Source organism: Achroia grisella, unplaced genomic scaffold (genome assembly GCF_030625045.1).
Source record: "Achroia grisella isolate CSIRO2021 unplaced genomic scaffold, CSIRO_AGI_Agris_v1 utg241, whole genome shotgun sequence".
NCBI classification, from domain to species: Eukaryota; Metazoa; Arthropoda; class Insecta; order Lepidoptera; family Pyralidae; genus Achroia; species Achroia grisella.
The window spans coordinates 1,679,865-1,697,535 of NW_026712734.1; the positions used below are offsets into that span (position 1 = coordinate 1,679,865).

The following is a 17,671-nucleotide window of genomic DNA, read 5'->3' on the forward strand; positions in this document are numbered from 1 at the left end:
TACTTTTATTAAAAGCATTTCTTTCCCTCCGCCGAACCAAAGTGCTAAAGTAGAGTAAATGGACTGGAATTTCCGTTTCAGGAATAAATTATATAAGAATATTAGAGAAAATAACCCTTTAAAATGTGTTCTGGTAAGTATATTATATTATACACTTTGTGGTTTTTTAAAATATTACCTACTATAAAATTGCTTTCCTTAAAATACGTTTGTTGTTATATTTGTTTTAAATAATAATAATATTAATAATGATGTACATAATTATATTTCTTTAGTTTCTAATTCTGCAATTTAATATATATATTTGAAAGTATATACAGAATTATACATAATATGTACTTAAAAATTGCGAGGAAAGTTTGGGTTGAGCTTGCAATAAAAAAAGTGTAGTTGTTTAATAAATTGCTCGTGCATTTTAGTTTCGTCATTATATTAAAGAACAATAACAAAACCTTCAGTTTGCTAACTTGGTGGCTATGATCTCATTAGTTTCAAATCAGGACTTTATGATATACGACTAAGCTACCTAACTCAATTGTTATCTAAATTAAATGTGGCTACTAAACTAGATACAGCTTTTGATTATACAAAACCTATTAATGATAGTAAAAATATTATTATAGCAGTACATAGCAAACAAAAAAACACCTGACGGCCGATCTGATTCTAAGTAGCGGCCTATCCAAAACTACACACCATCACAAAACTACACAGTATTTGATGTCCGCGACATACTTGCACTGTAATACCGGAGGATTAATATGCAATGTCGAATTATCCTGTAATTTCACTACTTTATCTCATTTCAACTTCAATTAATACACAGTTTACAAACCAAACTGCTTGACGGCTGATAGAGGTGAAACTGAGATACCCAACTAGACGACTTATTAGCATATCCTTCTCAATAAAACTATTGTGAACTGATATACATTTACACAAAACATAAGTGTTTTATTATTGATTTTATAATTTAAATTATAATTCTAGTCATCATTAGAGTTGAAGTAATTAACTTGAAATCACCATAATATACAATAGACGAGTAAACTTATCATCCAAGTTTGAAACTTCCAGACAGTTGTTCCATTCACAAGCCTGTTTTATAGATATTTATTTAATGCTTAGAGTTTCCGTGAACTTCATTACAACATTCAAAGATTATTATATTAATAACTCTCCATGAACTTTGATGCTAATTAAATAATTAATACACCAAACAGTAACAAAGTGGTATATAATGTACTTAGAGACTTTGAATTAAAATGACAGTCTTCGAGTTGTAACATTTAATTATCAAACATGTTCTTATTCTCGAGTAATTAATCAACATCATTACAATACACTAATATGAATTTATCATTATGATATATGAGAATGAGTGGTATCACGACTGTATAATATTAACGTGGTGATGTTCATGTTCAGGCGACGGTTACCACTTACCATCGTGGCACATGGGTTAGATGGTTACAATTCCAATTACTTAAAAAAACACCTCCCTGATGCATCACAAGAATAGGACTCGGCCAACTATAACCACGCTGGTCTATAAGATTTGGAGAAAATGTTTATATCTTGTACTATTAAATTAATAAAATACAAATATTGACTACAAATGTAGAAATGAATACCGATTATGTCAATTAAAATTAAATATGCAAATGAATTTAACATTTTGCTCTAGACATATGTAAATGAATAGGTTTATTCCATAAATGTTGTTTGAACTGTAGACAAATTAATTGTATACTTAAAGGGACCGAGTTCCCGCTTCCTCAAATATTTGTCCCTACCTTTGGCTTGTTTACTTGGTACATATTACCTTTTAATAATAATTTATAACAGTTTATAGCTACTCCAAAACTTAAAAAGTGTATTAAGATACTAAAAGTTATTTTTTATATTTTTTAAGTAAATAAGGGATGGTTATGCTACTTATATAATATACAAATATGACTTATTAATATTATTATTATTACAAATACGAACAGCTGATCAAATCTATTTAAAATACGTGAAGGTGGATTATCACGAATATATCTTTTATAAAAAAGCTAACCCAATATGTATGAGCTAGTAGGAATTAATAAATATATATTATTTCGTAGGAAAAAGAAAATATTAACAGGTCAGACTGACCAAAATTCCACTAAAAGGAACAATACGCTCATAATTGTAAAGAAAGTTGTAGGAAACTTTGTATACCTGAGATAACATTAAAAGAGATTCCCAATAGAAATTATTATAATATCTACAATGTAACAAAATACTATAATATATTAGGAAAAGTATAACAAGATGAAGAAGTAAATTATGTATATGGCTGGGTTGTTGAAATTGTTCAAATTCAAAAGTTCAAGTTTATTTAAATTTTACTGTCAAATTTTCTCTCCAAATGGCCATAAACAAACATATGGTCCTGCTAATAGTAAACTTGTACTGTAGTTACTTCTACTTGACCGCATTCAGAACCGTGCAACCAGAATCATTGGTAATCAATGTCTTTGTGACAGACTCGACCTTATTGGCTTTGCGGAGTGCCATTGTATCTCTGTGTATTTTCTACCGCATATATCAGATTTGTTTATCCAGATGCTTTTTATCAAGCCCAACCATATTGTGGAATAACATTCCTGCAATGGTATTTCCCAAGCGATACGATATTGAAACCATCAAAAAAAGAGCTTATTCTTAAAAGATTGTGAAATCACCTACATTTGCTTAGATGTGGCTGGCGTGTGCTTATGATAGGGTTTCTTACATGAAGTGAGCAGCCAACTCATTTGTCCCCTATGCCATTAAGAAACAACACTCTATATACCTATTCTCTACATCATAAACATAACGACTATTACGTGTATAACTACACATTATTGATATACCTAATATGGGTTATTTTATTACACTTTCATAACATACAATAGAAACATGTTCATTTGATATCTTATTTACAGAGGTCATTAGATTACCCATTGTATTTATTACTTCAATATAGGTACACGGTTTAATATACATATAGTATAATGTTAAGATTATATAAAATTCATCTTCAAAGCTATTATCCCAAATATGTTAGTCAAAGACGTTGTCAATCGTCGACGTCATTGTAAAAGCAACACTTTTTCATTGTAAAAACAACTGGGAGTTTCGCTGGGTACATTCAAATCTAATTTGGTAGTGCTTACCGGGCGGTACTGCTGACTTATAGATCACTTTGCTTATCGTGGTTATTTTCATGAGTAAATATAAATAAATTTGCCACTTGAAGTTTTTTAGAAATAGGCAGATTTGAACTGGCACCTTTCGGTGTAAACTGAGTAATCAGTAGTAATCAACAAACAACGATGTTCTAAATAATTAAGTATTTCTATATAAGATACAAATAACTAAAATTTATTAAGAAGTAGCCATACAATGTATTTTTAAAGAAGCTCCTTTTAAAATGCACCGCATCTTCTATTTACCTAATTGTAACAAAACGCAATAATAAGTTTTGTTTTTTTTGTTCAACAGCTATAACCTCAGCACACGAGATTACCCAATTGAAGGTGCCGTTATATGCAGATCCGCGGAGACCCGCGGTCCTAAGCTGCCATTTTCAAATGGACGATCAGAAATTACATTCTGTCAAGTGGTACAGGGATATGAATGAAATATTTAGATATAATCCCTCTCAGAAGGTAATAACTCAATGTACTAATTATGATTGCTGTATATATACATAGGTACGAATTTTGTTCGTGACGGCCACCTAGATAATTTGTACCCAGAATACAAATGTTTATACGTCAAACCGCCGCAGGCCTTCGTGAAGCTTAAATAAGCAGAACAGCGCATCACATTTAAGTTTGGAACTGTCGTTTTAACATCTCAAGTATAAATATGTGTTTAATGAGTAGTATATAACAAATGAAGGTGATTTTCCTAATATAAAATTATTAATGCCTACCTACTAGAAATATATAATAATAAATTTGTATTCTCATTTGGTGCATTTAGTTGGCACTTTTATTATTATAGTTCGAATAAAAGATCCATTAAAGCGTAAATGAGTAAAAATTACACAGTACAGGATACATGCGTGCTTAGCTAATTCTGAGGACTAAGACAAGTCGGTGGTATCTACTCCTTCTATAATTACATAAACTTAAATTGCTTTCTGTGTTCTAAATTTAAAATATGAAGGTTTTTTCAGCCACCTATACGACTGTTCAACGTAACGGACATCATGGTGCAAGGAGGGGAGTGTCAAATAGATTCGTGTATGGTGAAAGTTATGCCACCTCCTGTAGCGACGAGGGCCGCATATACTTGTGAAGTCTCTACAGAGGGTCCAAAGTTCCAGATAGCGAGGCAAACCAAGCACATGACTGTTGTTGGTGAGCTTTGTACACTATTTATGTAGAATTGTGCACATTATGTATATAAACGGGATATTTACCATCATAATATATGTATATTTGCTATATATGTATATTGTAATAAAATATTGAATTGAATTGAAAAAATTGAATATCGATATACATGATAGTAAATTTACATACGAAATAAATTTATACTATTATTATAATGAGAAATGAGTTAATTCATGGTAATGAAAAAACTAAAAATACCGATTTAAAGAATTTTTGATCTATAGAAATATTATTTACTTACTGATCCTCTGAATCGGAAGTGAATAGAAATAACATTTTTTAAAGATTTTTTGATATTAGTTGATGTAATTAAATATATAGAAATACGATTTTCATATACGCATATATCTACAAATATTTTAGAAACACACATTGTCTTTAAATATTTATATAATTAAATATGTAATTTAAAATTTTAAACCTTAATTTTATTATTGTTATGTGCCAAATAAACTATTTTCTTTCTTTCTTCTTTTTTTCAAATAAGCATACGAATTCTAAATCTCATGAATATGGGATTTACATAATTTTTAATCATACATTTGGTTGTTAGTATAATATTATAGCAGTAGTAGTAAATTATCAGTATTGGTGTTGAAAATATCAGTATTAAAAATATAATGAACCTTTAACATTTACTTTATCTTTAATATTAAATAACAGTAATATAATATTTATTATCTTATTTTTAAAATATATTCAACTACTTGCAAATATATTTTGATTACAGTCTAAAACAATTTACTCGCTTACATTTCCAACACTTTAGTAATTCCCATTAGAGACAAGTCTTTGTCATTATCACCCTCTGTAATTCAACTAGGAACTCGGCAAACTTTCGTAGGACTGCTTGATGTATTCAAATTCGCTTTGCCCCCAGCGATGCCGGATCTGGATCCAGTTATAAGTGGAGCCCCAAAGGTGCTGAAGCCTGGCGAGCAGATATTCCTGAATTGTTCATCGGACTATTCATTGCCGCCGTCGGATATAAATTGGTATATCGACAACGAGCTACAAAAGGTCAGTTGGGAATATTCCAATTGCGCTAATATCTACTAGTACTCTTTTTGTTTTTAGGAGTCGTTTTCATTGCGAGTATTTAGCACTTAATGAAAATTTTAATAAATGTTTCAATAAACTTATATAGTTACATATATATAATCAGCTAAAATGTTTGCCTAAACCTTTTAATCTCATAGTATTTTGTATTGAAGAGATTTTTTTCAAATTTACGTTCCAATTTTAAATATGAGAGTATTTATGAGGACTCCTAAGGAGCCATTACAGTATCTACTATGTTCTATGAGTCACTAACATTCATTTTCATGAAGTGCAGTGTGTTCTTGTGTAATATGGTTGACTGGATCATATCTTCTGCATTATCAGTTCAGTCAACCTTTAATGAACTAAATTTATGTTAATATGTTTATTTAACACCGTTTTAGTAATATTATAACTAACGATAATTACATTTATAAGGGCTTATATTTTCACGGGTCGTATTGGGATAACCTCGTCAGAGTAATTGAGTTACTAAACGACTCAACTGTCGGTTGTTTCTAAAGCGACTGCAAAATGAAGGAGTAAAGTCTACGCTTACTTCTATTTTATGATTAACAACTTTAAGCAACTCTTTACTTTTACATTATAATTGTTTCTCGGAAAAATAAATTTATAAACAAGTAGACTTGACAAAATGACACAGAATACGTGGCTGTGTTTTATGAGTGTTTTACAGTTTAATACTGTCATTTTTATTTTATACTGTCATCATTTCGTTTTATATTATCAAATTTCACACTTATCACAATTCACACGGCGCCATTATGTCCCAAGCTAAGTAGTACCCATAACACAAGATATGAGTACTAGATGACAGGTAGAAATACTTAAAAAATAATCGTACCTATTGATTAATGAAGAGATTGGCAGATCAATAAATTACAAAACTAGACATAACCCCAACTAACCGAATCTTGTAGAACAATTTGTGATAGAATAAATATTGTATAGTAGCAGTAGACGCCGTAAGGTGGTGATATGCATAATTTTGTTTTATTTTTTTGTTTAGAGAATACAAATAAAATTGTGAATAGATAGTATTAAAAGAGATTCTCAACGTAGAATTTCTGACGATTCGTTTATTGAACTGACTTTATCTTCCACTGGTGAGCCAGTCAGTCAGTGCATACCGTTAGTAAAGACGTACATATGGCATTACTATTCGTAAAACAATCTGTAGACTTTTTCTGCTCTCGTATTTATTAGGTTTAAATCAAATGTATATTATATATGTAGCTATATATAATATACATTTTTTAAACCAGTTATTTCCTGTATATTTTCAGTTCTAATTTTATTGTGTACCATTCTATACCTATAAGTCTTCACTGTTTATTGTACCTATCTTATCTCCATATTTTGTTTTATAACTTTATGTAGAAACACGCTCCCCTTCAAAGTTTTGACAAGGACCCACAGCAAACGAGACAAACTTCAGCAGATAACATTCTTTGCTATGGGGTGGCCTTACTTTACATTTAGGTACTCTATTTTTTTTAAATAACGTATAAAAAATATAATTTATTTTCTTGAAATTTTTCATATTCAATACTTGGATCAGATTGAAATTTCAATGAAAATTATAGAAATATATATGTGCGTGATTTAATACGCGCAACAGGTTGAGAAACTAAATAGGTGTAGAAACTAATATAACAATATTTTTATATCCCACTACGAATCGATTTGCTTTTTATGCTAATAAATGTATCCAATTATTATAATAAGTGGTTAAATAATTACCATAATTATATTTACCAATTATTCTCTAGTTATTATTTTAACATATGGATTTATGTAAACTATTCATAGAAGTCGACTGTTATTTTATAAATTTATTATCAGTAAATTTTATAAAATAGACGTAGGGCAACTAATTGGAATTCTTATACCTACTTTTTTTAAGATAATTATTGGTTGGCTTCCAACTGTACTATAACTATTTGCCTAATAGATGTTATTTTGAATATATTCACTCTAAAGTAAATCTAGTGTACAAAATATGTACACTAGATTTAAATTTATTTAAAAAAAAGTGTTTAACATTTAAATAAAAATAATATGTCATTTGAAAGCTTGAAACCTAAGCTTTAAAAATACATCAACGTCATGAAATAAAACAATTACTAACATGTTCATTTGCACAATTAAGACGTATGGGACAAATTACTCACTACGCCACCTGCGAGTTGCGTTACCCTGTACCCCTATAAAAACCCCCATGACCCTTCAACCCTTATCAGTCGCTTATCAACAGTTGACCGATACTCGATCTCCACAACCTGCATTCATTGTTTTCAAGAAACCATGAATACCACATCTTAAGGAGCCGCTCAAGTTGTTGCCTTATTGCAATAAGGATTCAGTCAGCGAGTAGTCGCTTCCTAGCTTCACTAGAGTCACTCTGCTGTATCCCGAGTATACAGTCGATATCAAGAGACTGGAGCATTCACTCAGAGAACAACAACCAGCCGCCACCGTTGTACTTCTGAACAAGATGACCGTTACTAAAATTCAAATGACATGATATTTTTATTCAAATGTTCTTTTATTTAGCACAATATTTGAATGTAGAGGTAGCGCTTGAGTCGATTTGGTTGCTCGCGAATATATTATCACATACTTAAAACATTTTATCTGTATAACTATACAGATTAAATCTATCATCTAGTGGTATTAATTTTATGATTAAACAAATGAAATCTTTAGCACAGAAATAATAATGAGATATAGAATAATATTGAGATAGTGGTTCAGTTAATAAATTTAAGAAATTCTGATATATATTATATAATACATTTAAAAATGATGATGAAAAACCATATTATTTTAATTTCTTATTTCAAAGAGAACAAAAATATTTTTTTATGTCATTGGTAATTCTCTATATACATGAGCATCACTACGGATATCATGTAACCATGTGACGCCTGCGATAGAACTCACAGGTTCTCATTCCAGAGAACTTAGAATTTATGCCTCTTATCCTCTAATTTCTATCTTTTTAGCGACCCTTAGTATATGGTGGCTGAAATAGGTGACAGAGGCTGATGAGGAAAGTGGATTCTTCATGTAGGTACAAATAGAATAATTACAGTTTCAATAGAACATACTTTTAATAAGATTGTGTACTTCCAACGAAACGAGTGCAATATAGCTCGAGGTCTTTTCCTAGAATGCTGCATCTAGAGAAGCTAATTTTATAAGTGTAATTTTTAATCTAGCAAGAACCTGGAGGATCGCCTGAAGCTTTCTTGTAGATAAATTGAATTTTCTCCGTAATAATTTATGTACACATATAGAATAATATAAATATTCCCAAATTGAAACTTTTTTGTAATCAGTTATACATTAAATAAATGCGAATAAGATGTGCTTTTTATTTCACAAATAGGTATATTTTAATAGACACATGGAAAAAAATATAATGCAAATTGTAAAGCGAATCCAGTTGTTAGTAAAAAGAATAATTTAAATCCATTAAATTTTCGGAGGCAACAGAAAAAATCTCTGCAATTCAGTACCTTTATACTTAAAATATATGTATATGTAAGTCTAGGTTCTCTATATTTAAAAAATGTATATACCTATTATACTCGTATATAGATAATTCAAAGCTGTCGAAATCTCTTGAACCGTTTGACAGTGACAGATATCCAAAAATCTAAAATCGTTGTAAATGTTCACATTCTTATATTTATAGGATAATAAATATACGTAAGAATAATAAAATAACAAACATTCTAATTAATCAGACTTCGATGGCTTTTATTTATACAGTCGATTATAGCCACTTATGTAGTCATAGGTCAGTTTGTTATATTTTTTTTATTCTACGGTCCAATCTAGTTGGAATTAATCTGTTAATAATTTTATTTTGTTAATTTCTCCCATTTGTAATCGTTTTTGTTATTGTCTTTCACATTTATTACAAATATGCAACAGTTCAGACTAATCTATATGCATGTACACATATAAAAATAATAAATAATGTAAATATCCAAGCATAAAATAAAAAAGCATAAAGTACTATTCAGAATCTTCTATAAAAAGATACAACAATACACATAAATACACTTAATTCATAGGTTAAAAGTAAATATATATGTATTTATGTACTATTTACGGACAATTTAGTACAATGCAAAATAAATTCTACTTAAATCTTACAATGTGTTGCATAGTACATATACTTTTGCGCAGCTAACCATTAGTAAGCTCATTGTAAAAGCGACTTAAAGCAGTCAAGCTACTCTTTAAATCTTCGCTAATGGCCTTTTAAAACACCCGGTATATTTGGCCAAAATGCCCTCCTTTATTCTCTGAAGCACACCTTAAAATATTTATGCCTAATTAGGCATTACTCGGATCTGCATGAAAGTAAGAAAACTTATTTGTCATAATGCCTTTGCAGCACATTCAAGAACAGAATCAACAATGTAGTTAATATATCCAGTGCTATATCCCATCGCTTACGTAATAATTAGATGCCTAATCTACCTAGTTACCCAGTGATGGTACTAAATGGTAATAATGTAATTGTAATACACCACATTATTACCAAAATATTTTAATGAAGGACCTCGTTTCGACTTTTATGCTACTTTAATTTGGATATTTTGTTGTATTTTATAACATTGTAACAAAATGCATCTTACTGTCTGTGATAAATAACAGTTTAGCTACAAAGACTACATTGAATTTGTTTATCAAAGATGATTAACAAAACTAGTTCAAAATAAAGGAATAAAGAAAAGAAAGTGCAAAAGGGAAAGAATATAGTCAAGGAGGATTAAAGGGAATCTGAAAGACTCAATGAAACAAAAAATGAAAATGTATTTGATATGAAGATATACAGAAGTACTAATAGATATATATTATGTTATGTTTATTATTTAGCAATGAATTACACGTAAGTTCATGAAATAATTTCATATTAAAATAATAATTAACGCTATTTACGCAAGCACGGGTGAATTGTTTTCCTTCTTCGGACAAAATGAGGAAAACAAAGTTTCATTTTCTTTTGCTTATAAAAAACCAATCGTGGGGTCTAAAACCGCTGACCCTTCTACTTTTCGTTTGAAATTCCAATTAGGTCAATAGAAATACATTTCACCGTTTTAAATTTAATTCAGATCCTGTACTTTTATCAAAGGAAAAACAGGGTTAACGTAAATGAGTGTATTTTTCTATTTGTTCCAATGGCCTTTTAAAATTACTCTAAAATTTATATTTATTGCGGAATAAAAGAACTCGGACAGGTATAAAATCACAATGATTGTTACTATTGTTTTGTAGCTTGATTGTTATAAAGCTTCTATAGTTCAATGGAAAATGAAAAGCATTCGTCTGTTCCAAAACTTCGATAAATGATTTGAAAATGAATTTCGGTAAAACTAGTTATGTATCGAATCTAATTCGATTGGGCTATTAATAAAAAACTCACCATATATGTACTCGTATTGTAAATGGCATAGTTTTAAATAATATATATCAGTAAACTTTATCTTTAGGAAAAAGATAAAAGGTTATTCATATATATTCTTCATTATTTATTCCATATAGATTATTAATACGAATAGATTTGATTTATTATTAGTATAAACAATTTTATTTACATCTGAAAGAACTACTTGTTACTTCAATTTAAACAATACTGAAATAGGAAACGAATAAATAAGTATATACATTTTTATTCGGCTTGCCATTGCAGCGGTTGTAGTCCTTAGAGGCTCTTTTTCAAGCCAAAAAGGCTTCAAGGTACTACGATAGTACATATTGTTGGGATACATCCTTCATTGCCAATACACTACGTTGCTTAGTAACTGGAAGTCTTGACTGATTTATTGCTCTGTAGGTTACCAAAGCGATTCAGAGAAGACACGACACCAACGGTCTTGGTATTAATTAATAATTAAGAAACAGACATCAACACGTTTAACAAATTATGTTTCAGAAATTATTTTATAATTAATAAATGTATATTATGCTTTTAGTAGAAATTAATGTTTCGGACGATGTACTTCTATTAAAAATATAGAAAAAAGAATTTTTTTTAATCCATAAATCATTAGATACACAAGGTATTAGAATTTGTTACCTGCAAGGAATATGAAATTTCTGGCGAGCGTTGTTGAGCCATTTTTTTTCAAATTAATATAATATTATAATATTGAAGCTTATAATATTATTTTCAAATTAATATAATATTATAAGCTTCACTGAACGATAGAGAGCGAGTGCAGATGGGTCTGCAAATCCGCGAAAGGACTTATAAAGTGGGTGAAGGCCAACTCCTGACTTTAGTCTGAGGGCACCAGTAATATGTCGCAATCATAAACAATTACACAGAGGCAATGCGCACGTGACACCTCGTGTAGCTACAGGAACCGTTTACCATTGGTATGTCCGCATGCTTATTTGCAGGGATATTAGGGAGCTCCGTAACCGTAACCGAAACTATCGGATATATCCGATATAAAAAAATATTCGCAACCGTAACCGAATCCGAAATAAAAGATTCGGATAATATCGGATAGGGGCGGAGCATAATTGAGACACGTTATGAAACCATTTTATTAGCTATTTGTATTTCACTTTTGAAATTCCTTTAATATCTATAACCGAAATTATCCGAAACTAACGGATAATCCGAAATAATTTCATATCCGCATCCGTATCCATATCCAGTATAATAATATATATATATATACGACTGTTAACCCAGATGGGATAGTTAGAGGAATTGACGATTAATAATGTTGTGGTGAATATGCCCATTTATTTCTCGGATTGAGAGCTAGTAAGAAATACAGAGAGAGAGGCAATTTTGAACTATCGCTATAACCTAACGGTTTACTACCCCAATTTACAAACACACACGCACGGTCACAACGCTTTTATTCCCAGATATAGATAATTCAATTATTATTATAAACATAATAATAATAATAATTGAATTATCTAAAATATTGCTGACAGTATTTATTCAATAGTAATATTATTACAGCCCGAAGCTTGGCAGAGGACGGAGCTGAGTGCAGTTCAGCCTGGTGGTCTTCGTATGTCCTGGCGAGTGCTGAGGCTACGGGTTCCGACTACAGTTAGCGGCGCGTTGAGGATACGCTGCGAATCCATACTGTTGGTCGAACCTCCTGTAGTTCGAGACACGGCCACAATCATCACTGTGCACTCTCAGACACAGTTATCGAAATATGTTTCTAATAATAGAGGTAATAATACTACCAATAGTACTAGTAATAGAGGAAACGCCCGTTACACATGGAACGACTAATTATAATTCTTTCGTAATTTAAACAAAAAATACAGTAACTTTTCAAAGGCTGTTACATAATATGGGCATATATCAGAAAGAATTACATGTATACGGCTTTACATTTTCTTTCTCCATAATTCATATTAATTTATTTTACATTGTCATAAGTAATAGAACAAATTTTCGTATTTATAAATACGAATTCCAAATATCATTAGCATTAATATACTAAAATTTATACTTTACAACCATTCGTATTTGAAATTAGTTTTATGGAAATCAAACGACTCATTTAAATTACTCATTAAGTTTAATACTCACATAATAAACATGTGATTACATGAAAAAGTACAAAGTGCTTAGCATAATAGAATTTATAATCTTGACGAAATTCTCCCCCAATGAGCGATGACGTTTAATATTTATGAAAATTAACTTTTGCACCCGACAAACAATCAGGAGACATAATTAGGACCATGGTGTTTGTTGTCACATGCAAACACATTAAAAGATTTCCTCTCGGAAATTTTAGAGGTTGTACGTTGTTTTCGCATTTGTATTCGAAAATGTCTTTATACCTTCACTATTCTTCACTTATACTTTTTCATATATTAATTGAATGATTACCAAAAATATCTTTAAATCTGTACATTGACTCTACTATTGTTGACGCGGCAAACGTTGTTTTGCCATATAAATTTGTCTCATCACATAGGCATATAAAAAATTGCCTACAATCTATTATCTGGCTTGACAAACATGTAAGGCATATGCTAAACATTTTATACACCAAACATGTTATAAAAATTGGGCAAGCCGCTTCATAGAAGTTATATAACAAGTGTTTTCAATATATGTATATATTTTTATGAGTTTTGTCACAAGTCATTGCACTGAAAACCAGTTGTTAGTTCTTTTGCAAAATACAATACATTTCAGATCTTTTTACGAATAATATTTAATTAATTCTACGTGAATTTCCTATTTAGTCTTCTTATATTACTTTTATATCCAAAATTGCAGACATGCAAATAACGAGATAAATATGAAAGAAGAAAGACGACAAAATCCTTTTTTCGGAATTTATTTTATGTCTCCTGAAAGTACTGTAATGTCAAACATATTATATTATACATGTTAGAGGTATATCGCATATTTTGTCAAAAAGTTACCTTGAATTCACCCATCTGCTACATCATAGCAGCGAAGAATGGAATTTTTGTAATTTTTTAGGAACTGTGGTTAAATATTGTAATGTATATACGGTATTCGAAAGAAATATTCAACAAGCGATTTTTGTATAGCTACATATTCACACAAAGTTTTGTATTATTGAGTACAGTACTCAAGACCGACATTTTAACAGGTTGCTTAACTTATTTAAAAGGGACAATAATTAAATTTGTTAAAATTAATACGCCAACTACTATTTTATTAATCATCTAATAGATCGTTTCCTTTTTATTATTATTATTATTAATAATAATGGGTATGCGCTTGGTGTTACCTCATCGTATAGATTCTTTATTCATTATTGTTGTTTTATAACCATCAATACATACGCATATAAAGATATGCGGGTGCAGAATGAGTTTACGTACAGTTAGTTACGTACGTTTAGTTTATTAAGTACAGTTTTAGAATGAAATGATAAATAAATATTAAGTTTATATATATAAGTTTCTATTATTTAGATATAATTTATAATTTCACATGTGTTTATGTTACAGGTATAAACATAACTGCAAGTACAGTGTTATTAATAGCAGTAACGTGGACTCTTAATGAAATATCAATATTCATGAGCTTATGAGGATGGGTTTGAAGTTTATCTGGTGATATTAGTGTAAGTGTAGATAATAACGATTGGCATACATTTCGTGTACCTACCACAAATGTAACAAAGAAATTTATTGTAACTATAGAACAAAATTACATAATTATGTATAAAATCCCGAAACAAAAATTACCTAAGGAACCTCATAATTATGTATCGTGAAGGATTTATTATTTTTTGTACATTCTAAAATATTAGAAATTGTATAAAGTAAGGACATATAAAAAATAATATATAGAGTTGTTCCATATATAGGTGTGAAGTCAGGTTTAGATTATTAACTACAATAAAATTATTTCTTATTTGAAAACTGCAAATATTAATTATGTAAGCATCAAAAACGGTATTTGGGAACAGAAATTCTATAACACACTACCAGAATAATCATATTGTTGTTATTAAAAAGACCGTAAGTAGTTTATTAATTATAATATTGTAGGTATTCCAAATTTCCTTAACTCAGATAAATTAAACTCAATTTAATGCAATAGTAATCAGATAATTTATTTTTTCTGTTTTATTGGAATTATTATCTAAACCTGCCTTCACAATAAATTCTTGAAAAATAAAACTATAATTGTAATATAAACAAAAATATTATGTTTTTTTATTATATCACTTTTGTAGATCTTCTGAACGTTAATTAGTTATTTGTAATATAAATTACTGATAGATGAATTATTAGGCATTAATCTATGGCTGTGTTTTCACTTAAGATAATGTCAATTCTTTGCACGACATCATCTTTTAAATATATTGTACAGTGACACAAAATTGATGTTTTGTTTCTGTTTTCTTTGTATTGTATTTATTGTAAATTTTAAATGGAATACGTAAATAAAGTTATTGAGAAATACCATTGTATGGATTCATTTCTGTGTAACTGCTCTTTTTATATTTCTATATTTCGCGTCATGCGTATTTCGCCAATTTAGCCCAAATCATACAAAACAACAAAGTTGAAAGATGTACGAGATATATCGACTCTACCAAATATGAACTGTAGTATTTTTTTGCATATAATAATAAAGACAAAGTTATGGTATACAGTAACTCTTTATCAGAAGCAACAACCAATATAAATATATAAAAATATTCCAATAAAAGAGAACCATACGCTAAACCAAACATGAATATGTAATTCACAAAGTTTTAATGATTGAACTATAAACAGCAAAGCGCAATAATAGGAAACGAAGCTATACGAATAGACCGACATACGTCTAGACACGATATTTTAAACAAATTTCTGTTTAATTTATTTTGTTAGAGGCATACTTTGTTACTCCAAAAAGAGGTTTTTCATGATCCCGTCTAACTTTACTTCAGTAATATAGTGATGTGGTAACCACAGGGCTTCAAATGGGATCCATCGAGAAAAATAGGGCGAAATTGGACCGAAACGAATTGCTTCTTTGCCTTGGGTTTGAATGTTTCAGGTTGTTGGGTCCACATGTTAGTTATCTGGTTTCTAATAACACTGATTCTTTCACTTAATTGAAGACGAAGGAAATTATGTTTTTGTTGTCAACATTATATTTGCCATCACCTTAATGGGCGGGTAGGTATTTGACAGTATCATTGTTAACAAGTTATATGCCGTATTTCGAAATAAAGGATGATATCATGGCTGTGAGGTTACTAGATATACAGGGTGTAACGGAAAGGGTATATCAAGCCAAAGGGATCGGATACAGTTAGTTATTTAAAACCCTTTATGCATATTTTCTGATCAAATATAATACTTTAAACAATATTAAATTATTATTTTTTTCTTTAACTAATTTAATGTTACTTCAAAATAAACGTATCCCAACACTAGGGGTCATTATACAATAACATAGAAAGCGACTGAAGAAAGAAATATTGCGCATTAGTTATTACAATTCCTGTTCGCCTGGTACGGGGAAGTTGGGCTACTTGTTGACCGTATCCGTAATTTTTTTTTGTGTGAAAGAATGAAAAATGCAAGTATCTTAATAATGTTATTTCTTAGCATTAATGAATAATTAGGTGTTTAACTTGTGATATTATTTTTAATTTGTGATAGGCTACTTGCATATCACAAATTGACCACAATGTAGTTTTTTTTCTTTTTTTGCGATATTCCAATAGTGTTTTCTTTTTTTAATGGATGATAATAGAATCATGTACCCGGCTGCGTTAATGGTATACGCTGGCGGGGCACTAGTGAAAGACATGAGCATGAAATTAAGCCAATTACCCATCGTGGTAAATTAACCATGACGATTTCTAGGGGACCACGTGGAGGTCGACCTAAGGGGGGACCTCCCTGGAAACGTGGTAAATTGTTAGCAACTGTATTACTGTTACCCTTTACTAACAATCCCTTCCCCCATATCCCAATTGTTGTTGTCAATCATCTAATATAAACAAAAAAAAAATACGCTACCTCAAAAATTAAAACTATAAACATACATTTTTCGTTTACTAAATCAGTACACGCAGCGGTTCATTTTACCCTTTTCCGGGATTTCCCCAAATTAGAGCTCAGAGTTCCGTTATAATTTTACAAAACCGTAGTCAAAGTGATAACCGTCATTGTTCATGAGTTCCTAGTACTTAATATGATTTATGTATTTGTAATGAGTGCAAATCAAACTGGCATCATTCATTAGCGGATGAAGTCTTTGTTCTGCAGTAGAAATAAGCTGTTGATCAAGTGTTCGTATCAACTACAGGTTGACATGCCGTGTGGACGCTGGTTTGTCGGTGTCAAAATAAATATTAAATCGACGGCCTCAGTGCTTCAGCGGTGTGCTTTACTTACGATGGTCGCGGGTTCGATCCCTCGCACGGTGCAAAAATTTGTGTATTCATGCGTGTGATTGTTTATATCGATTTAGGTATTTTCTATGTATATTATGTATGTATTTAGAAAAAAAACTAAGTTTTTGTATCAGTTCATTAATACTCATAACACAAGCCCTGCTTACCGTGGGACTAGATGTGATCAGTGTTTTTTTATTTATTTAAATACAAGATACGCTTTCGAAAAAATAACCCGTTGATAATAATTTATCACGTAAAGTTGACCTTCACGCGGTCCGCTCA

The 17,671-nt window shown here is 30.2% G+C and overlaps 1 protein-coding gene across 1 annotated transcript in view; it reads left to right on the forward strand.

Annotated features, from left to right (window-relative positions):
- LOC131842575 (uncharacterized) overlaps nt 1-15,546 on the forward strand; it is a 40,734-nt gene extending 25,188 nt beyond the window's left edge. The window contains exons 2-6 of the mRNA XM_059191151.1: nt 3,517-3,683; nt 4,199-4,382; nt 5,299-5,438; nt 12,493-12,715; nt 14,490-15,546. Coding sequence (XP_059047134.1) covers nt 3,517-3,683; nt 4,199-4,382; nt 5,299-5,438; nt 12,493-12,715; nt 14,490-14,572 — 797 coding nt within the window. The 3' untranslated portion in view covers nt 14,573-15,546. The remainder of the gene's footprint in view (nt 1-3,516; nt 3,684-4,198; nt 4,383-5,298; nt 5,439-12,492; nt 12,716-14,489) is intronic.
- The last annotated feature ends 2,125 nt before the right edge of the window (nt 15,547-17,671 follow it).